The 23,826-nt window shown below is 38.5% G+C and overlaps 1 protein-coding gene across 5 annotated transcripts in view; it reads left to right on the top strand.

Moving 5' to 3' along the window:
* LOC134209681 (uncharacterized) overlaps positions 1-23,826 on the top strand; it is a 139,569-nt gene that overhangs the window by 60,662 nt on the left and 55,081 nt on the right. For 2 of the 5 annotated variants that reach the window (XM_062685687.1, XM_062685691.1), the window contains 2 exons: positions 16,320-16,745; positions 16,848-16,975. In XM_062685687.1, the coding sequence (XP_062541671.1) occupies positions 16,527-16,745; positions 16,848-16,975 (347 nt within the window). In that variant the 5' untranslated portion in view covers positions 16,320-16,526. Of the gene's footprint in view, positions 1-12,938; positions 13,054-15,635; positions 15,874-16,319; positions 16,746-16,847; positions 16,976-23,826 lie in introns of those variants that run through there. The other 3 variants (XM_062685688.1, XM_062685689.1, XM_062685690.1) reach the window with 3 other exon arrangements.

The following is a 23,826-nucleotide window of genomic DNA, read 5'->3' as shown; positions in this document are numbered from 1 at the left end:
TGCATGCAGCTCAACTAACCGTGAACTGAGTCGCGAGAATGTAGTGCGATGCGGTGCTCCCTTCCGGCAAATTTCTTCTTACCAACAGCCAAACTCATACACCGTGGCACCCCGCGTGGTTGGAATCGGTAGCCGTACTTATCGTCATCGTCGCATTTACCGGCTTGCTCGTAAATACAGTACTAATCCGGATAGTGCGATGAGTGAAAGGCAATGGAATACAGCTTCAACAATTAAAATGGAGATCGTTGTTCTGACTTTTGCTTTTTTGTCGGATTACAGACTTATACGAGGCGGAGTACATTCTCATACAGATACCTCAAGTAGCCTTATCGGTGGAAGCTCGGCATTACCAAGCCTGACCCGGTTCGGTCTAGGGGATCTGGAAAATTTCGTGACTTCTCTGGTCATAGAGCATCATTGGCTTTTGTCTCAAGCTATACAAATCAGGGATGCCAGATACAATTTTCTCGTATCAATCTCAGCAAATTGTCTGTATTTGTCTGTAAGGAGTTTGGGAGGTACAGGAATTAGACAATTATTAAACACCATGCACTTTTGACCACGTCAAATAATTAAAAGGTCAGTGTAAGACTAAGCCGAGTCAAGTACGAGATACTGAAAACAAGTAAGGCAGCTATTGAGGTCGAAATACGTATTTTGGTGGAATTAAATGGGATAATACTATCTCGTCTTATGACAAGTGAAGATATTCGACTACAAAGCTCTGAATAATGTTCTTATCAATATGTATGTTGTTACATTAGCATAAATTGATAATATTTACGCATTTTTCAACTGAAAATCCGTTGGAAAGTCCAAATGAGTTCGGTTCGGAGGAGAGGCACAGAAGGAATAAATCTGTTTGAAACCTCATATAACGAAACAGACATCTTTTGGGTTTACAAACGGCGGACCCTTGGTCTTTCGATTCTTTTTGGGCTTCCGAAGGGAAGTCTTTTTGCGCTTTCGAACAAAATCCTTTTGGCTTCCGAACGGAATCTTTTGAGGCTTCGGATTCCCTAAAGGATATCCCTACTACAGAAACATAAAAAAAAATCCATTAAGAAACCCAGATGGATCCACTCGGAATTCCAAAAGTATTCCTTTCGAAAGTCTAAAAGGAATCCGTTCGAAAGTAAAGTCCAAAATAATTTCGTTCAGAAGCCCAACAAGGTTCCGTTCGGAAATCCAAAGGAATTCTATCTTTTAAGCCCAAAAGAAATTCATTCGGAAATATAATGTTGAAATATGAGGTTTTCACGTTCCAAGATCCGACTTTCCAATCGTTGTCCTTGTTGGGTCTGTTGCCGTTGAATCAATCCGTTTGCTCTACTTTTGCATTTCTTGGTAACTGTAGAATCTTCGGTAGGCTACCTTACCAGGGTTGCGCTACCTACATCGCGTTGAAGGGGGAACAGACGCTGTTGTGAGCCGCTCCTAACATGGAGAACAGACGCTCGATCAGATTTGCACCTCCGGAGAGGAGCAAATCCCTCCTTCCTTGTCAGCATATGACCATAGCTCCCACCAGGGTTGGTTACCCGATCTTCCCTAAAGTTGCTCATATCCCGGCCAGCCCCACGAGGAGGTAGCGATAGGAGTTGCTGGGTAAGAGGCTAAAGAACGCAAAATGGGGTCTATTTTATTCCTTCATGTACACACAAAAAAATATTGCGGTCGAAACTACCATTCCGAGGGTTAATTTAAGAATACGCACCTACGATTTTCAGCAGACAACAAACCCGTTTGATTTTAGCATGCGCGCAGTATAAATCAACTGTGGTCCTGATGGAATGTTGTTACATGAACTGAATCAGTGGTGTCCGAATGCATGCATTGCATAATGCATTGCAATGCATAATTTAACTGAAAATTTGTGGTTGTTTTAAAAGCAGGGCGTAGTCTACAAAATAGTAATTGTTACCATGGATTTTTTTTCTGTGTACGCGAAGTACCAATGCACAGTGGCGGGCCCTCATACAAATCCCGGACAAAACCTGAGATTGCGTTCAAAACCTGAGATTGCGTTCAAAACCTGAGATTGCGTTGAAACGTTGAATTCATTTTGAGGTTAAAATGGTTATCCGACATACTTTATGTTATCCAAGGGCTTTCGCAAGCCCAGGCCCTAGGATCTAGAACAAAGACAGCGTCCTCATTCTAACATTGCACCAGTCAGTTTCCCGCTTTGGCGCAGCTATGCGCAATTCACCACACTAACCACCGGAAAGTAGACAAAAAATAGATTTAAATACATAATAACAGATCTTTTCAAATCTTCCCCAAAAAAGTTAAGTCAAATTTCATTTTCCCATACATATTTGTTCGGCAGACACTTTACGGAATGCACTTCAACAAGACAGCCAAAATTTAATTCATAAGCTACAATTAAAAAAAATTGGAACTAGCTCATTCAATATATATGTTTAATTAAAAAAATATGGGTTTCACGAAAATCACGAAAAAAAATTGAGGTTTTGTCCTGCTTTCCGCCACTGTGCAATGGTACGCTTTACCCAGCATTTGCCGTGCCAAAAGTAGTCCGCATAATGCGAACTATGCTGTCCATAAGTTCATAACAGCCCCATGTAGATAGGAAATCAAGCAAACATGAGACTGTTATGAATTTATGGGCAGTATGCTTCCGAACACATCTTTTTTGATCCTAGTTAACGGGTCTTTCCTATGTTATGTATACTATGTATATACTATGTTGTTCAAATTGTAAAGGCATTTCGCTATCCTGATTTGGTAATTTGTAAGTTAATTGGGCAGCAAAATGGTGGGTTGACATCAAGGAAGGAGCGCCCAACAGAGCTCTGGTCCCCACAAGTCCCTATCTCACGTTTCCACGGGTCGTCCGATGACAAAAGACCGCCAGCTAAGAGTTGTGTACTTAGCTGGTAGTGCAGCCTGGGCACTTCTGACATCAGCTAGAGTGAGAAGGTACATCTCGAGCGTTTGTTCACGAGAAGGTGCGGCTCTAACAGCATCTGCCTGGTACCCAGCGGCTAATTAACGAAATGCACTATCGCGTCAGCTATATCTAAGGTGGCAGCCCCATCCTCGCGATGTAGGTAACGCGACTCCGGTAAGGTAGCTTACAGAAGCCTTTCAAATACCACGAAAAATTGAGATAGAAGAAAAAGAGAACGTTATTTTTGGCAACCGACCCGGCAACGAAATGAGGACTATGATTGAAAACTCGGTACCTGGAATGTCAGGACCCTAAATGAACCTGGACGAGTGAGCCTTCTGGCTCGCGAACTGCAGAAGGTTGGAGTGAACGTGGCCGCTATTCAAGAAGTCTGATGGCCCAGATCCGGAGAACGTGAATTCCGAGACGTGAACCCCACGACCAACACTGCATTCAAGTATAATATCTATAACAACGGCGGTGAAAAAGCAGAGCATGGAGTTGGTTTCGTAGTGATGGGTAAGCAGATGAAGCGAGTGATGCGGTGGAAACCCATTAGCGAACGAATCTGTGTAATGAGGATACGGGGCAAATTCTTCAATTACAGCCTAATCAATGTTTACGCACCGACAAACGATAAATCCGACGACGTGAAGGACACGTTTTATGAATGTCTTGATAAAGCCTATGTGAGAATGCCCAAAGTATGACGTGAACGTGAAAATTGTTATCGGAGACGCTAATGCTCAGGTCGGTAGAGAGGACTTTTCCGTCCCATAATCGGTAGGGAGAGCCTTCACTCTGCTACCAATGACAACGGCCTACGGCTAGTAAATTTTGCTGCTGCCAGAGGGATGGCCATCAGTAGCACCTACTTTGCACGAAAGAACATCCGAAAGCACACCTGGAGACACCCAAATGGTGAAACTTGCAACCAGATAGACCATGTTCTGGTGGATGGGCGCCATTTCTCGGATGTTATCGATGTGCGGACATTCAGAGGTCCGAACATTGACTCTGATCACTACCTCGTTGTCAGTAAAATTCGATCACGGTTGTCAACTGTATCGAACGAAAGATCACAGCGAACGATGCGTTACAAAATCCAGCGATTGTCGGCGGAAGGAGTATCGGCTGAGTACCGCCAGAAACTCGATGAACGGATAAGTGCAATCAACCTTAGCGACGACATTCAACGATCTATGGGGTGAGCACAACAACACGAGAAGTGGTAGGCACTGCACAGAGGCGACCCAGGACGGATTGGTTCGATGTGGAGTGTCAGAGAGTGACAGACGAGAAGAACGTTGCCAGAAGCCGGATGTTGGTGTCGGGTACCCGATCGAATAGAGATCGGTACAAGGAAGCAATAGCAGCCGAAAAACGAACCACCCGCAGGAAGAAAAAAGAGTACGAAGAACAAGTTATTAGTGAGGCGCAGGAAAAAATGGAGCAGAACGATATGCGCAGGTTTTATGAGTCTGTCAATGGCGTGTGGAGAAAGACAGCGCCATCTTCCGTCATGTGCAACGACCAACAAGGGAATTTGCTGACAGATAAATCTGAAGTGGCTGCCAGGTTGAAGCAACACTTCGAGACTTTGTTGAATGGAGGAAGTGATGGTGCATCGGTTAACAGAATAAATAATAGCGACGATGGACAAGCTGTGGAGTCACCTACATTAGATGAGGTTAAAAAAGCTGAAAAACAATGAGGCTGCGGGGAAGGACCAGCTCCCGGCTGAACTTCTCAAACATGGCAGTGAGCAGCTTTATGAAGTTCTGCACCATATTATGTCGAAAATATGGGAAGACGATGAAATGCCTGCTAGCTGGTTGGACGGCCTCATTTGCCCTCTATTTAAGGTCACTCCTGACGGAATCCAAGTTCCAAAGTGCTCGCGTTTTCGGGGGCACACCCTTGGGCACACCACTCGATTCAGAGGCGGCGCACAACTGTCATTTTTGTTGATTTAGCTTTGCTGCGTCGCAGCATGCGTGAAATAATAAAAATGACGGTTGTGCGTTGCTTCCGTATCGAGTGGTGTGCCCCCGAAAACGCGAGCACTTTTAAACTTGGATTCCGTCAGGAGTGACCTTAAGAAAGGGCACAGACTGGAGTGCGCCAATTACCGAGGAATAACCCTCCTTAATTCGGCGTACAAAATTATGTCCCGTATTCTGTTCAACAGATTGAGACCGCTTGAAGAGTCCTTCGTCGGTGAATACCAAGCTGGTTTTCGTGAGGGCCGATCAACGACGTGTTTCAAATCAAATGTTTACCCTGAGACAAATTCTTGATAAATTCCGGGAGTACAACTTGCAGACACATCATCTGTTTATTGATTTCAAGGCGGCGTACGATTCAGTGAAACGGAATGAATTATGGCAAATTATGCTTGAGCATGGTTTTCCGGCGAAACTGATACGGCTGATTCGTATAACGTTGGACGGATCGAAATCAAGTGTAAGGGTTGCGGATGAAATGCTCCTGGGATTTGCGGACGATATCGATATTATCGGAATTGATCGCCGTGCCGTGGAAGAGGCTTTTGCGCCTTTTAAGAGGGAGACAGCGAGGATTGGACTCACGATCAATACCAGCAAAACGAAGTACATGGTCGCTGGCAATCAACGTGGGTTCATTAGTGGTGGGGTGGTGTTAGCGAAATGGTGCTGGATGGTGAAAAATTTGAAGTGGTAGAAGAATTTGTGTATCTTGGAACATTAGTGACGTATCCAGTATTTTGTGCTCAATAATGGCGGCCTTGTGAGTTCCTTTTTGACATTCACGAGGTAGACAATATTTACAAATTTTGATCAATGTAGGCTTTGATTCATAGAATATTTTAGCACTCATATGCACTCAAATAAACGTAAGGTATTTTCCATAACTACTTTATAATTTTATCAGCTGTATTTTTCCTCATATATTATAATTCTATTTTTTAGGAATGTAAGGGCCACTTTTCTATACGGATCATTGTAATGGATTTCTAAACATCATTTTTCAAAGCTGGAATCAACATTCCTGCTCTGATTTGAACTTTAAATTTTATTTAAAACTGTTAGGAATTAATGTGTTCGTTATGTGCTCCTTGTTTTTGGAGCATGTTTACACCAAAACAGCGAGATCAAGACCTTTCCACAACGCTCCAAAGCTGTAATTATCAGCTGAACACAAAGGCAAGCGTCTGATTGCTGTGGATTCTATGGAAAGTGTGTATGGAAAACCTATGTTAGATGCATCTGTTCTTTAAAGAGAATAACTATTTTGTATTTGTGTTGCCTTAACGATTCAGAAGTTAGCAGTAAATCGTTTTACAATAATTGGTAGGGTCAACTTTTGGGGAGGAAGGTGCCCGGTGGCTCATGGTTCGGGCTCGGGCTCCCACAAAATTTTATGTACAAAAATAAATTTTTTTGCTCATTCAGAGCTCTGCCCATGATCGCATATTTGTAACATTTGCATTTTTTGAGATTTTGAGTTAAGCTTATAATTCGTCTCCAAATTGTTGATTCTTTCAGTTGGACATATGCAATCAGAAGGTTTGTTCTGAAAATCTTGAAAAAACTACCAAGTTGTTTTGTAACATTGAGCAAAGTGACCGCATAACAGTAACACCGGAGAATGTTGTCGGCTGTATGGCTTGTGTATCGAGCAAAAAATTCCGCAATTAATTCCTGCTCAAGTACCAAGTAATGTAAATGTTGCTACCGAAGAAATCAACTAGAAAAGGTTTTTGTGTAATTTTTAACAATTTTTAGAAAATCGTTTGGATTTCCATACTCATGCGTATCTCAAACATTATCCTTGAATTTCTCCCAAGCTTACTTTTGTCGATTGTTACAAATATGCGATCGTGGGCAGAGCTCCGGAGAACAAAAAACTGTTAGTCGCGGGGCTCTCTGACAGCTAAATGTGGCCTTGGTAACTAGTATCTTTAAGTTTCTAATGATGGAAAAAGCTTGTTATGTCATTTGCTAGACATTGAATTTCAAGCACAAAAGAAAAAATAATTGCTAAAAATGCATTTGTATAATAAAGGCGTAAACGGAATAAAGTACGATTCCAGTCAGATCTTCTCGTGTTAAAAAAATTGTTGATATTTTCAGATTGAATTATAAGTCATCCTTTCTATGCTGAACTTCCATATTTTGCAATCATTGCCTTAGCCAGCGGACCTTCAGAAACCCTGAAATATGTAGATTAAATTAAACATATAGGTATATCAAGATTTTTTGGCCAAGAATTTCAACTTCCAACAATTTCAATTTCCAACTAAATTGAAAGACTGAAGTCAGAGCAATAGTGTCACGAATCCATTGCAACGATCCGCTTAAATAAGTATTGCTTGAGTTTCTGGAACAAGAATTGAAGTATTATGATAAATTTAGGTGAGAAAATTAAAAAGCTGCTTCGGAAAATATTTGACGTTTGTTTGAGTGCCTATCAGTGTCAATATTTTCAAAGAATCAAAGCCTACTTTGATTAAAATAAGTAAATATTTTCTACCTCCTGAATGTCAAAACGGAACTCACAAGGCCGCCATTATTGAGTGCAAAATACTGAATTGCAGCTGCAAATAGGGCTTATTACGGACTTCGTAACCAGCTTAAGTCCCGTAGTCTGCAAACGAAAACAAAACTCGCGCAGTATACTACTCTGATTCTTCCGGCGGCTTTATACGGCCATGAGACATGGACGTTAAAGGAGACTGATCGAAGAGCTTTCGTAGTGTTTGAGCGTAAGATGCTGCGGACAAAACTCGGCGATAAACAGGAGAACGGTATCTGGCGGCGTCGCATGAATCACGAATTGTACCAGGTGTATAAAGGGCTGGATATTATTAAGCCTATACAACACGGCAGACTACGGTGGGCTGGTCACGTTGTTCGTATGCCGGAAGAACGTCAAGCGAAGATAGTATTTAGTAGAGAACCCGGAAGAGGCCGCAGGCCTAGGTGTATAAAGGGCTGGATATTATTAAGCCTATACAACACGGCAGACCCTCCTTAGCCGTGCGGTAAGACGCGCGGCTACAAAGCAAGACCATGCTGAGGGTGGCTGGGTTCGATTCCCGGTGCCGGTCTAGGCAATTTTCGGATTGGAAATTGTCTCGACTTCCCTGGGCATAAAAGTATCATCGTGCTAGCCTCATGATATACGAATGCAAAAATGGTAACCTGGCTTAGAAACCTCGCAGTTAATAACTGTGGAAGTGCTTAATGAACACTAAGCTGCGAGGCGGCTCTGTCCCAGTGTGGGGATGTAATGCCAATAAGAAGAAGAAGAAGAACACGGCAGACTACGGTGGGCTGGTCACGTTGTTCGTATGCCGGAAGAACGTCAAGCGAAGATAATATTTAGTAGAGAACCCGGAAGAGGCCGCAGGCTTCGTGGAAGGCCGCGTACACGATGGCTTTTTGCAGTTGAAGAGGACCTGAGGGCGCTCAATTTTCAGGGCGACTGGAAGCGATTGGCCCAGGATCGAGTCCAGTGGAGAAGGATACTCCATTCGGCGTAGGTTCATCGAAGAGCTGTAGCCCATCAAGTATCAAGTAAGTAAGTGAATAATTATGAAGTATGAAAAAATACCATAGGGTTCGTTTCAATGGGACGAAATCAAACGATTTTCGGGTTGAAGGAGAATCTTTTTTCGTAGTTTGTGGTGAAAAACATCTTTATATCTCATCAGACCTTTATTCATTTCCCGCAAATCGATTTCCTATCGTGAAGCTCCTCGAGGTCCACAAGTATAAGTACCACACTCATAACCAGCCCAGCACGAAGCCGCTCAAGGCTTTGCTATGAGGACTCCACGATATGAAGGAGGAGGTGCTCCAAGCTGAACTCGAGAGTTGCGGCCTAAACTACACCATAACATCACACAGTGCTTTAACTGCTTTAACTTTGGGCACGGCATCCGGAACTGCCCTGAAGCGGCGCTGCATCAAATGTGGCGACCCCCACCTAACAGTTGCCGATCTGAAATGCGCCAACTACGGCGACAAACATATTGGACCACCATCAAGGGCTGTCTGAAGCGGGAGGAATTCCTGGAATTCCGAAAGAAGGCTTCCATTAGGTCCCTGCCGAAGAAGAATCGTCTTGCTGCGATCAACGCGGTGAGCCATCCCGGCTCCCCGTCGAGCGTTTCCAATCTTCCCACCGTTACAGCGCAAGCAAATGTCAGCAGCAGCTGCGTTGGTTCAAGCTCCACCCAATGCACAATGGGGAAATTCGATTTCAAAGGTGGAAAAAATTGATAACTTTCTTCATGAACAACTTACAGAAGAGATCAAGAGCTTATTCGAAAAGGAATTTTGCAAAGAATTCAGTGAGTGCTGTTTCATGGACGTGGAACGCTTCTGTATGTAGTTATTGAGCTCGTTTTGCCCTAATGCCCCATATATCGCGAGTTTCCAAACTATTTGTCATTTCATCTTTAAGACATTGTTCTAAAATTGTGTTTATCTTTTCACTGTGGATCCACAGAAGAGCACTAAATATATTTTGTTGGTAAAAGTTGGAAATTTAAGGGATTTTGGGGTCAAATAAGCATCAAAGTGCATTTTATGTGCGATTTTCATGTATTCTGTAAAAATAGTAATATTTACAGATAAGTGTTGATATTATTGTCTCAAAGTGTTGAACAGATATTGACAAATGTTTGCCGAACAAAAATTAATGAAATAAATCATTTTACAAATGTTTTATTTGGTTATTTAGTGAGTAAAAAATGATTTTTAAAAACTTTTGAATAGCACCGATGCCAAACATTTCCAAACCATACCCGATAGCACAACTAGACAAGAATAGTCATATGTTATGAGTCTTGATGTGATCATAAATAGGAGGTGATGGGAGATACTCTTTTTTCTTACCTTTTTGCCCAAATTCTCCTATGAAATAATATAGCTCAATGATTCTGAGCAAGGAAATGATGTAGTAATGTTAATTTAATTGATATTTTCCAATGATATAATGAAAATAACAAATAATCATATAATTCATTAAAAATATTGAATTATAGGGTATTTAGGGGTCATACAGCTCATTTAATGTAACTTTTTATACAAAATAGGATAACATTTTTCACGGACGACGCACATAGAAGATTAAGGGCTTATTCGAAAGGGAGTTTTCCAAAAAAATCAGTGAGAGTTGTTTTATATACCTGAGACACTTCTGTATGTAGTTATTGAGCTTGTTTTGCCCCAATGTCCCATAAATCACAGTTTATCATATTTTTCGTGCTTTTATCTTCCAAGTATTGTACTAAAGATGTGTTCTCCTCTTTATTATAGATCCATACATGCTTTGTTGGTAAAAGTTGGATATTTAAGGGATTTTGAGGTTAAATAAGTATTAAATTGCACTTTACGTGAATTTTTTATGTATTCTGTAAAAATTAATAAAAATATTATTATTCTCCCAAAATGTTCTACAGACATTAATAATTTTTTGCGAAACAATTACTAATGAAGTAAATCATTTCGCAAGTGTTTTGTTTTGTGATTTATTGGGTAAAACCCAATTTTTTAAATGCTTCTGAAAAGTGCCGATCATTCCCAAACCATACCCGTTTGCACAACTAGATAAGAGTAAATATATTAGTGGATGTGATAATAGATAGGAATAGATAGGAAATATTCTTTTCTCATGACGTTTCACCCCAATTCCCCTTATAAAATAATATAGCTCAATTATTCTGGGTTAAGAAATGATGGAGTAACATTGATTCAATTATAATTTGTCAATGATACTATAGAAATAACAAATATTCGTAGATTGCATTGAAAAAAAAAAATCCAAGGGATCAGAGCTCAGAAGCTTTTTTTTTTAAATACATAATTATTGAATTTTTTCACTTATTTGTCCCAAAATGCCTTAAAAATCCATTTTAATGTAATATATGGATATTTGTTTTTTAGGTATCAATTTCTGTTATAAAATTTATGACAATGATATCAACTATTATCTGTTAATATCTGAATAATCAATAGGCTGTAGATTTCGCAAAAATTGACCATATGTAGAGCTACTTCAATGCTTACAAGTTTTTAAATCACCGTAACCCTAAATGATCATTCAACGTAATATAGTGAAAATGATTTCTTGGGTATAATTATTTTTTACAGAATACATGAAAAATTCACATAGATGCAGTTTGATGATTATTTGACCCCAAAATCCCCTAAATTTTCAACTTTTTCCAACAAAATATGTATAGTGCTATGTATGGATCTACATTGAAGAGAAAAACAGAATTTCAGTGTAATTTTTGAAAGATAAAAGTACCAAATTATGAAATATTTTGATGTATGGGACATTGGGGCAAAACCAGCTCAATAACTACATACAGAAGTGTCTCATGTCTATAAAACATCACTCACTGAATTTCTTGGAAAATTCGCTTTCGAATAAGCCCTTAACCTTATCTGTGAGTCGCTCGTCAGAAAAGTTATTCTATTTTGTATAAAAAGTTACATTAAATGAGCTGTATGACCCCTAAATCCCCTATAATTCAATATTTCCAATGAATTATATGATTATTTGTTATTTTCATTATATCATTGGAAAATATTAATTAAATTAACATTGCTACATCATTTCCTTCCTCAGAATCATTGAGCTATATTATTTCATAGGGGAATTTGGGCAAAAAGGTAAGAAAAAACAGTATCTCCCATCACCTCATATCTATGATCACATTAAGACTCATAACATATGACTATTTTTGTCTAGTTGTCAATCGTTTTTTACTCAATAAATAACCAATAAAACATTTGTAAAATGATTTATTTCATTAATTTTTATTCAGCAAACATTTATCAATATCTGTCTAACACGTTGGGACAGTAATATCAACAATTATCTGTAAATATAATTAATTTTTGTAGAATACATGAAAATTGCACATAAAATGCACTTTGATGCTTATTTGACCCCAAAGCCCCTTAAATTTCCAACTTTTACCAACAAATATATTTAGTGCTCTTCTGTGGATCCACAGTGAAGAGATAAACACAATTTTAGAACAATGTCTTAAAGATAAAATGACAAATAGTTTGGAAACTCGCGACATATGGGGCATTAGGGCAAAACGAGCTCAATAACTACATACAGAAGCGTTCCACGTCCATGAAACAGCACTCACTGAATTCTTTGCAAAATTCCTTTTCGAATAAGCTCTTGATCTCTTCTGTAAGTTGTTCGTGAAGAAAGTTATCAATTTTTTCCACCTTTGAAATCGAATTTCCCCATTGTGCAATGGCCCCCGCTCCCACCTTCTAGATTCTGACGGCAGCCGGAGGACGAAACTGTTCCACCGGGTCTGCTCCGCTCAATACCCCGGAGCATTTGATGCCGAGCTTCTCGCAGCTCGCCATTTGATTGCGCGGATGCAAAGCCCGTTTTGACCAGATATTCAGTTGTACAAAAAAATGCACTAAAAGTAGTACCCTAATCACAAACTACTAAATGATCAAAACAATTCTTGTTACAATGCTATTACAAGAAAATCTCATGTGATTTTTTGAGAAAATTCTTTGATAATTAATTTTAGGAGTCGTAACAGATTATGATGAGATGCACTAATAATTATATTGAATGTTCGTGAAGATGTGGATAACTTTTTATCTCCACAAATACTGGGTATTTAGAAGAAATCTCCAAGGTACTTATAAGGTTTTCCTGAAAATATGTTGGAATTTTAGTAAAAAACTGTATTTAAATATTCAAATCTTATGATTTACCTCGATATTAAAATCAAATATGACGGAATAAAGTCTGCCCAAAATTTCTACACTATAATCATGACAAATGGCATATCAAACAGCGTAATTATATCGCGGAAAACTGTAAAAAAAAAACAAAAAACCGTGGCTGTATGCTTTCTTGTACCGGCCGGCTGGGCATGATGGCAATCGAAGTGTTTCCCCCCGCGGACAAGCTTCCCATTGAAACGCGCTTCTTATTCCATGCCCCTAATCACTGTCTCTAGAGCTGCCTCAGTTCACGATTGGCGTTCGCTGTCGACGGTTGTATTTTACTTGCGCTCTCCGAAACCAAATCAACGTGTTTGCTCGGTCGATCGTTCTGTTCAGAACCTGAAGATTACACACTCGGTATGCCTACACATATCAAAAAGTTCTATACATAGCGTGTGGATTGTGGATTGAATTCCGACTTAGCAAACAAATTCAGTTCCAGCTCGTTCCATCCTGGTGCCGAGTGCACTTCTGCATTATAGGAAATTGCGTCGCACCGAATGCTTCTGAACGTTGTTGGGACTTCATTTTTCGCGTCAGAAGATGAGCGACGAATAACTGTCCAAAGTGCACACGTTGCACATTTTTTTGGAAAGCTAAAAGCTGACTAAAGATAAGAATCGAAAAAAAAGTTATGTTCTTTGCAAAACGTGCAAAAGATTTTGGACCTATGACAACGATCCCGAACAGAGTGTAAATGTAAAAGAAGAGCAATTTTTGATAAGAAAAAAAAAGTGGAAACCGGAGATTAACATCTGCACAAACAATTGAATTCTTAGTGATAAGAGATTGGGTCCCAATCATTTTCCGATTTTGGCAAAAATCGTAAATGTTTTACTACACTTTCGGTATTCGGGTTAAGGCTAGCCGTTGAGTATCACGTATGGAAAAGTGTCTGGAATACCAAAAGAGGAACGAGCTGTGGAAAATTTTACCAAGGCTATATACATGTAGCAGAGCCGAAAAATATCGCTAACTCTACTCATACTAGACTCGATGGCACAATTGCTGGATGCGCTCACCAGCTGGACTTTGCAAACTCGTCACAAATAAATTGAGACCATTCTCTGTGCGCTTTCACGAAAACTTGTAATAGTGTGTAGCTATCTAATCGTGCGTAGTGGTAATGTTGTTACAGGGTGATTGTGATAATATGCTGTATGAAAACGACCATGTGCTAAACATAGTACATATATGTTGCAATCATTGTTTACTAAGCACGTGCTATCAATCAATTGGTTGTAATAGCCATTCGTAATCTTAGTTGGACGCGAAGGTCGGTGGAGTGTGTTTGCTTCCGAATAGAGTTTGCCCTCATAAAGAAAGGGCTGTTTATAAATAGATTAGGATGAACTACAGCATAGTGCGGAATATGATTCATATCTCATGGTTCTACTCCACCTTAGTAGAATATGAATTATCGGGGTGACTATTAACAAGTGTTATTGCAGTAGAAGTAACATGAACATTGAACATTGTATCATAAAATATTTGTGAGGATATTGAGGCGCTTTGCTAGCTTCTGATAAGCATTGATGCCTCATCATTCTCGCAATAGATCCAATAGTTTAACTAAAATTTTCATAGGAAAAATTGACAGATTGTAACAACAATCGGAAAACTTCGACCGTAATAAAATACGCCGTTAAAAAACATAAAATACTTATTCACCCTCCAAAATAAAACAGAATAAAATCGAAAATTCAAACATGGAATGGAAGATGACTCTTACTTTCATGCAAAATTTTCTTAATCACTTTTTTACATGAATATGCAAATATTCTTTGTGGACTACATTTATGAAAATTTGTGGTCGCCGGTGATTTTGTACTTTTACTTTTACAAAAGATATATCTAAAATTATCAGCTTATGTAACAAGACAAAATATTCTACTTGCCCCACTTCTTGTATAATTCAATATTCAAAACCAACATCGGAATAGATGCATAAATATTTGTGCACCCCATGAAAGCAACTGCAAACAATCAGCGGAAAAATCAAACAAACAATAACTCGAGAAGAAAAGTTCCTCTCGACGACGTTGAACGTTGCGATGACGATGCGTTTTTGCGATGTGGCTTCTTCAACTGAATTCATTTCGCGACTGGTCGTTCGTTAGTATTATAGTCAGCCGTAAACAAAGTCGATCGAATAATTCCTTCACTTACTGACGGCACAGACGTCATACTGGTTATTATCCCTACTTCGTCAATTCAATTGGATGTCTTACTTCTATTCACTAAACTTAAGTTAAGTGACTGTGATTGCAATACTTATCCAAAACTACGTTGTAAGTTTTGTGATAAACATTAGATGTGTTCCGATAGTATTTTCAATTTGAGAAGCAACTGTCGGTACTGTCAGTCTAATAAAAGCAGTTGATACGTTATTGCGTCTATTATCCGACGTTTTGGTGTAGATTTTACCTTCTTCACGGGTATTTGAACATTAACAAAAAAGCTAGCAATTCTGGCGTAATTTCAAATTGAAATGAATTAATTTAACACGAACAGGTACAACCAAAGCAAATTCGCTTAAAAACATAATTGCATATCCATTTGAGTTTGCATGATGAATAAAAAATATTTTCAATTAGTTAATTTGTTTCTGTTTCGAATGTAGTTTTTTTTAACTTCGGTGAAATTTTTTTCAGCATTTAATTCAGGTTAATATTATCATTTAATGGGGTGCATATGGTGCATATGTGGAAATGCTATCCAACTCGGATTTTGATGGATATGCTAATTCCATCATAAACTGCGATGAATATATTCGGCAGTTCACAAATTGATTTAGGGTAACTGACGCAAAAGCGACACATCCTGAACGAATGAGTTAATCATTTCACTTTAAAAGCATTCACCCCATACGGTTCTCGAAATTGATGAACTCTCTTCTCTGAGCACTGATAGATCTTCCATGTATATGCGGTGTGCTTCTACAGATCTGGCAGCAACTGATCAGATCAGAGCGACATATCAGGTCCCTGATCAGCTCAGTTCAGTCTCGTTCTAACCGCGGTTCAAGTCGGACGTTGGCTCTCGAAGTGTGGATTTTAATCTATTTATACGGTACGGTATAGGAAAGATAACCATTTTTTATCACGTTTACGTAGTTGCGTCGGACCCGGGGGACGGATGAGTGATTTATGAGTGTGGATATGAAGTTATTTTTATGTGAGTTTACGTCCGTTGGAAATAACCGGTTGATAAATGCCATTGCTGGGTGTAGCAGATAGGATGAACTTGCAACTGGGAGATGATATAATAGCGTTCTAATTAGTAACCGTTCAATGGTGAAGATGATAAACCCATGGGCAACAGATTGCTACATGGGTCATCGAGTTTGCGAGATAGGTTAATTGGTTGGGGTTTGAGAAGCATCGAAGGAGATTTGTCATGGCGACACCTCTTCCAGTGAATTAGCTGATAAGTGAGAAAATAGAAACAGAGAAGAATTGGAAATAGATCGAGTGTTCAAAGTGTTATAAACTAATTTGCACATCAGAACAGTGGGATAACAAATAACAGCTAATTCATGGACAACACACAATATTTCTCAAACATATGCAATGTTCGTATTACTAAAGTGCTAATTTAAACTTTTTTTTTCACTTTTTCAGGTGATTCGTTTTGCTGAACAGTCTTCCGTTAATTGTTAAATTGTGTTAATTACGTTTTTGAAAACATTTGGGCAGAAGAAAAGTGAAAAATTGAATTGAACCTTTAAGCGACAATTAAAGTTGCCAATTTCTTACAAAATCAGTGCCCGAGGAGTGATAGAAAAAAATCTGAAAAAAGGTTTTCCCATTATTGTTGGTGCAAATAGAATGGCCCCACCCAATAATGAGTTTACATCTGAAGTGATTGTGCCACGTGAAGTGATCCAGCAGGATGGTTTTCGCGAGGATCAACAACAGCAGCAACCTACAAAACCAACTATGGATTGGGAAGCACCAGCAGCACAAGGTCTTTATGATCCACAAAACGAGCATGAGGCCTGCGGTGTTGGTTTTATCGTCTCGATCGAAGGAAAGGCCAATCATAAGGTACGTGGATCAACCGGGCACCGCCACCAAGTCAATGCGAGCCACTTTTCCGAAAGAAAAAAAATCGATCTTAACCCTGTGCGTAACTTACTCCCCTTGCAGATCTTACGCGATGCCCAAACGCTGGCGATCCGTATGAACCATCGCGGCGCTTGCGCCTGTGATAACGATACCGGTGACGGTGCCGGTGTATGCACTTCGATTCCGCACAACCTCTACGCCGAAGATCTGTAAGTATTGATTAATATTTAGTGGGAAATCATTATATCTCCATATAATACGTGCTTTGAGTCAATCCTGCTTAAGAGGGTTTGTCGAGATAAAGTTACTGAGAGTCCCAGGATGTGCTAAAAAAAGACTGGATTTTTTTGACGTAGAACTACATTTTAGAATTTGGAAAAATTAGACCGTCACGAAAAAAAATGGTTGGTTTTGGAGACTTATAAGTTGACCATTTCTCAACGGATTTTTATGGTTTCGTCATCAATTGATTGCGAATTTACCTATGATTTAAAGTCATATTTGAAATCATATATAGTAAACTATTGATTTGTGTTCTATTTTCAAACACAATTTGTTCCCACAATCAGTCAATTATACAGTGAAACCTCCATGAGTCGAGATGTGGAATAGGAAATATTTGGACAGCTGTTTGAAGGGACCATCACAGTAACCCAGAAAATATTTTTTAATATGGCATAATTTGCTTCAATGAGTTGATATCGAGGTTTGACTCTATAATGTCACTCCCCTCTATCAGTTTCCACTGATCCATTCGGTTGATTTATGGCATAGGTGGCATTACGGAATTGATTGGCGGGGTAGATGTGTAGGAGGGAATGGTCTTTAAAGCACTTGTACAGCAAAATGGCTCAGCACATAAAATCTATCAAAAAATAGTTTTTACTAATGTCTTAACAAATGTTTCAACTCTTTAAAAAGTTTACATTTTTAATACGTTATCAAATCACAAAGGGCCAGCCGTTTCGAGTAAAAGATGTTGAGTACATTCTTTGGTGTAACAGGTTCTACTTGAATATATGTAGTCATACGTCTACAGTTCGTACAGCCAATCGGGCTGTCTCCTTTTAGTTTTTTTTTTCTGTAAATATGACTTTTTTTTTCTAAATGTGAACTCTGGAGGTCCAAAATGATCCCTTCTGTGAATGTCATAAGAATTCGCAGAAGTCTACAAATGAATCATTTGTTTGAGAAACTGCATAAGTCCATTTTACACTATTTCGAGAAAACAACAAAAAACTGTTTTTGAACATATTTGCACCGAATCTTTCGATTTCTTCGATACAGATCAATAGTTATATTGCCCGAAAGGAAATGCAAACTCATTTTAATATATAGAGATTTATTTTTTACTATCAGAACCGACGCATTTCGTTTCGCCTCAAATTGATTTATTCTATCATTAGTTCTTGAGTTATGCAGATATTTCTAGTTCATTTATATGAGAGCCTCCTTTCCAGCAGAGGGAGGGGTTTCAAACCACCACAGAAACATAACTTCCCTTTCAAAACCTCCACATGCCAGATTGCTTGATTAATTCTCGAGTTATGATGAAATAGGTGTTTCATTTGTATGGGAGCCCTGATTTCCATCTTAAGAACCTTCCCCGGCCCCAAAAACTTCTGCATACAATTTTTCACGTCCATCAGTTTAGTAGTTTCCGAATCTATCTATAAAGGTCAGACAGACGGAAATTCATTTTCAATTAGGGGAACGGTTCGGCACTTCATCCCATAGCTCCTATTTCAATCCCATCAAAAACAAAGCAATGAAAAGGAATTTGGTTTGTTTCTTATTTTTGTGATTTTTTTCAGCAGTGAGCACGCGCGACGAGATTGGTGCTGTATTTCTTTGTTTTGCGATGAGATGAATATATGTTCAGTGAGATGGAAAACGGAACAGTTCCCCTATAAAGAAATTAAGCAGCCTTAAAACTGATTGGAATTTACTTGAGATTAAGGCTATGCCAAGTAGTACACATTGTCAATCTTTGTCAACACTTTGTCAAAGTGTCCCGGTGTCAATCCGAAGTTTCCCTCGATCCTCCTGCTTATGGTTCTGTCCGCCGGAAGCATCCAACAGCTTTTATTAGGTGTGAACTGTGATATAATGCGAACTGAAATATTTATTTCGACATGGAAAATGCATATATTTTAGACAGAGTCAAAATCTCCTGATTTGGGCATGGTTGGATATAAAACCTTATGGTATGATCGAACTCCACGAATTTACAATAATTTAAATGCATTTATTCGTTTAACCTTCTTAAAGTGTTCGGGTCAATATGTCCCGAATGGCTCTTTCACTTCATAACTTTTTAACGCAACAATGTGAATGTGTAAAACTACTCGACTTTTCCTATTTTGCAGAAAGCTATGTTCTTAAATGTTGACCTACTTTGTAGGACGTTCCTAAGGGGTAGGCTGACCATACGTACCGTATTTAACGGAACAGTCCCGTTTTTTAGACCTTATTGAGCTGTCCCGTGGCAATCTTAAAAATCCTCAATTTGTCCCGTTTTTCCAGAGCTCCAAAATATTATTCAAACAAATTCAAATATTTTTTTTCAAAAAAATTTTTTTTATTCAAACAAATATTTTAGGCAGGAATCTAAAATCAAATACATAGAAGGTTTTTTTTTGTGTCTTTATAAAGAGAGTTTTGTAGCCCTCGGCTAGCTTATCTCTCAACAAAGCATCTGTGTGGTGATGGTGGACATCATAGTTTGTTTGCCTCTGTGCGGAAAGAAAAGTTAATTTTTGCGTGTGAAAGTGAACTTGTGCCGCGGGAAAAATATTTCTATCGTGTGCCCTTTTGTTACTGTATCAGGATAAGTAGGAGGCATTTAGCCTCCGTGCCAAATTTTCATTTAATTTAACATTTATTACTCAACACAGCATCCCGTGAAGCCATAGTTTTACCTATAGCTTCGCGCGGCAAGCTGTTGTTGTTCATTTGCTTGCCCCATTTCTTTTATTCTCTGTGGATAGTGTAGTGTGTTGTTGCATGTTTGAGTCCACTGCTGTGTAGAGGATGGAGTGCGAAAAGTGCAAAGTGGGGATCGCAATCAACGATTTCCCACTGTGTTGTTTTCTATGTGAGAAATATTTTCATGCCCGCTGCTCTCCTATTGAAGCGAAGGCAGCGGCCAGATTGATTACGGAGAATGCAAATGTTTTTTCAAGTGTTGTGACTGTCTATCTAGTCGATCTTGCGACGGACAGAATGTACAGGTTCCGAATACCATTCGTTTCGATGAAGAGATGAAGAAACTTTCTTCTCTTTCTGATTCGATCGGTGATATTCGGAATCACATTACTGCCCAAATAGACAGCGCGTTGTTAATCGGTATTGAGAAATTACAGAAAAATGTATCTGAGGTTTTGAACGAGGCTGTTAATGGTCTCAAAGATTCGATCAGCAAAGAAATGGAAAATATGAAATGTTCATTTTTCAATTTAACCCGAGTAGAAATGTAGCTGTAATGAATGAAATGCAAGGTACATCGCGAAAGGCTACAGGGCCTAATTTGACTCCCAAAACGAAAAGCGTAAGGTACAAGATGTTGACGATACATCTGATATTGCAATGCCAGAAAATGTTAGTTTCGCGGATATTGTTAAAAGTAATGTTGGGAAAAATAACGTTAAAGTAACGAAAAAAGTCACTGCGCCTAAGGAAGTAAAGGTCACTCGTAAGGCTCGTCCGGTCATTGTGATTAAACCAAAAGAGTCCAACCAGAGTAGCGATGATACTCGGAAATTTTTGAATAGTAAACTGGATCCAAAAACACACAGGATCAGTAACTTTAGAAACGGGAAAAACGGCTCTATTATTGCTGAGTGTGCAACAGGATTTAATGTTGATGTTGTGAAAAATGGCATTCAAAGCAATCTGGGTGAAAACTATGATGCTGTTGTTCCCTCATCGGTGCCAAGACTAAAAGTGATGGGAATGTGCGATAAGTTTTCTTCCGATGAATTCATTCAGATTTTGAAAGATCAGAATGAAGACATCGCAATAAATGATGTTAAAGTAATAAGAATGTATGAAAATCCACGTTTTAAGTACAACAAGAACAATGTTGTTATTGAAGTCGATAAAGAGACTTATAGTTGTTTGTTGACCGCGAGAAAAGTTAACATAAGGTTTGATCGGTGCCTTGTTGTTCCCGAAATTAGTGTTTTGAGATGTTTTCAATGTGGAGAATTTGGGCACATGAGTACGGATTGCAAAAATGGCATTGCGTGCTCAAAGTGCAGCGATCGTCACAAGACATCCGAATGCACGTCAACTGTATTGAAATGTGTCAATTGTATAAAAATGAATGAAATTGGACGTGAACCACAGTGCCTTCAGTACTGAGTGTAATGTTTATAAGCGATTAGTTGAACGGAAAAAGAGCAGCTTACGTTTCAATAAATAGCAACCAAGTTCTAGTAGAAATGTGAGCAAATTCGATATTTTGTATTTGAATATTGCGGGTTTGTCTACAAACTACGTTGCATTACGTAAGATTGTAGAAGATAAACGTCCATTTTTAGTGTTTTTATCTGAAACTCATATAGTCGACATTGAAGCATTTGATCAGTATAGCATTCCGGGTTATAGTGTAGCTGCTTGTTTATCACATTCTAGACACACTGATGGCGGTGTTGCTATTTATGTCAAAGAATCAGTTCAGTTCAAGCTTCAATTAAACGAAGTTTGTGATGGAAACTGGTTCTTGGGCATTGCAGTTGTACGTGGCATGAAGATGGGTAATTATGGTGTTTTATATCACTCTCCCAGTGCAAGTGACCAGCGTTTTATTGAAATTTTGGAAAACTGGTTTGAGTCATTTATAGATCCTAGTAAATTAAATGTAATTGCTGGTGATTTTAATATCAATTGGTGTGACGATTCCAATTCGAATCATTTGAAACATTTAGCGGATTTTTTTTAATTTGAAACAAAAAGTAAATTCTTATACGCGTATTTCCCAGCACAGTAGAACTTTGATTGATCATGTGTATACAAATTTTGATTCTGTAACTAGCGAAACGAGCAATGATTTAAAAGTAACCGATCATGAAACGCTAGTCATTAACGTTACCGACAATAATAGTAATGATAGTAATTTAATTAAAATGAAGTGCTGGAGAAAATATTCTAAACAAGCAATTTCGGGTCTTGTCGAAAGAAACGTGGATTTTCAAGAAAATTCCGGTAATATAGATGAAAGATCAGCTGTTCTTACAAACGTTTTGAAATCCTGTACCAATCAATTAGTAGAACAGAAGATAGTAACTTTGCATAATTCTAACAGCTGGTATAATTTAGACCTTTTGCGCCTGAAACGTAAAAAGAGATAAATTGTATAAAAAGTTTCGTAGAACTAATAATGAAAATCATTGGAATAGGTATCAGGTAGCGCGGAACAAATATTCGCAATCTTTGACACGTACACGTTGCGAGTATATTCAGAGGAAAATTTATCAGCATCAAAACAACAGCAAAGAGTTATGGAAAATATTGAAATCATTATTAAAGCCTAGTAGTTGCAAGCCGCGGTCCATAACTTTTAATGGCACATTAGAACAGTCAGAACAAGAAATTGCATCTAAATTCAACGATTATTTCGTCAATAGTGTCTTATCCATTAACCGATCTATCGAGTTAGTGGATGAGCCTGATGAAATAAAACAGCCGATAAATATTAACTGTAGATTTGAGTGTTTTCACCCGATTACTTTTGAAGAACTTAAAAACATTTGCTTTTCTTTAGGTAAAACGGCTGGAGTTGATAATGTTAATGCTAGAGTTATTCAAGATTGCTTTCATGTCATTGGACGCAACTTGCTGGACCTTATAAATGAATCGTTACAAACTGGGCACGTGCCGCATGTTTGGAAGGAATCACTAGTGATTCCAATACAAAAGTTGCTGGAACGATTAAAGCCGAAGAGTTTCGTCCCATCAACATGTTGCACACATTAGAGAAAATTTTAGAACTTGTAGTTAAAGGCCAGCTAATTACACATTTAAATAGTAATAACTTGTTAATACCGCGGAACAAGTTACCGAGAAGTTCATTCCTGTGAAACTGCATTGAACTTGGTATTATCTAAATGGAAAGAAAATATGAAGCGTAAAGATACTATTCTAGCTGTGTTTTTGGATCTCAAACGCGCTTTTGAGACAATTTCTCGATCCTTATTGTTGAAAACTGTTAAGCGCTTTGGAATTTCGGGTTCTGCATACAAATGGTTTGAAAGCTATTTGTCTGACAGATCCCAACGGACTGCTTTCAATGATTATGTGTCGTGTCCCGTGGAGAATGACCTTGGCGTACCACAGGGAAGTGTATTAGGGCCCTTTTGTTCATTATGTACATTAATGACATGCGACGGGTCTTACGTTATTGTGATATTAATTTGTTTGCTGATGATACTGTAATATTCATTGCAGCTCAAAATCTGGAGGAAGCGATTGAACACTTGAATGAAGATTTGCATTCTTTAAGTAGATGGTTGAAGTACAAACAGTTAAAATTGAATATTAGTAAAACAAAGTATATGGTTATTTCGCGAAATCGTTCAATTGATAATGTCTCTGTGAAAATTGATGACGAGACTCTTGATCGCGTACGGGAAATTAAATATCTTGGCGTGATTATTGATGATAAATTGAAATTTGACCAACATATTGACAATGTCATCAAGAAAATAGCCAAGAAGTATGGAATCCTATGTCGACTGAAAAACGAATTAAATACAGCTAGTAAAATACAGTTGTACAAATCAATCATCTCTCCTCACTTGGACTTTTGTCCTTCCATTTTGTTTTTAGCAAATCAGACACAAATATCGAGATTGCAGCGCTTGCAGAATAAGATTATGCGTTTGATTTTAAGATGTAACAGATTCACTTCCTCAACTTTTTGTTGGATGCATTGCAGTGGCTCTCGGTGAAGCAAAAGAATTGTGTATTTAACAATGGTGTTCATTTTTAAAGTAGTAAATGGTTTGCTGCCTCGATATTTGTGTGATCGAATTGAAAGAGGAAGTGACATTCATAG

This window comes from Armigeres subalbatus, chromosome 2, assembly GCF_024139115.2.
Source record: "Armigeres subalbatus isolate Guangzhou_Male chromosome 2, GZ_Asu_2, whole genome shotgun sequence".
NCBI classification, from domain to species: Eukaryota; Metazoa; Arthropoda; class Insecta; order Diptera; family Culicidae; genus Armigeres; species Armigeres subalbatus.
The sequence above is the reverse complement of the archived record's forward strand: the minus strand, read 5'-3'. Positions and strand labels throughout refer to the sequence as shown.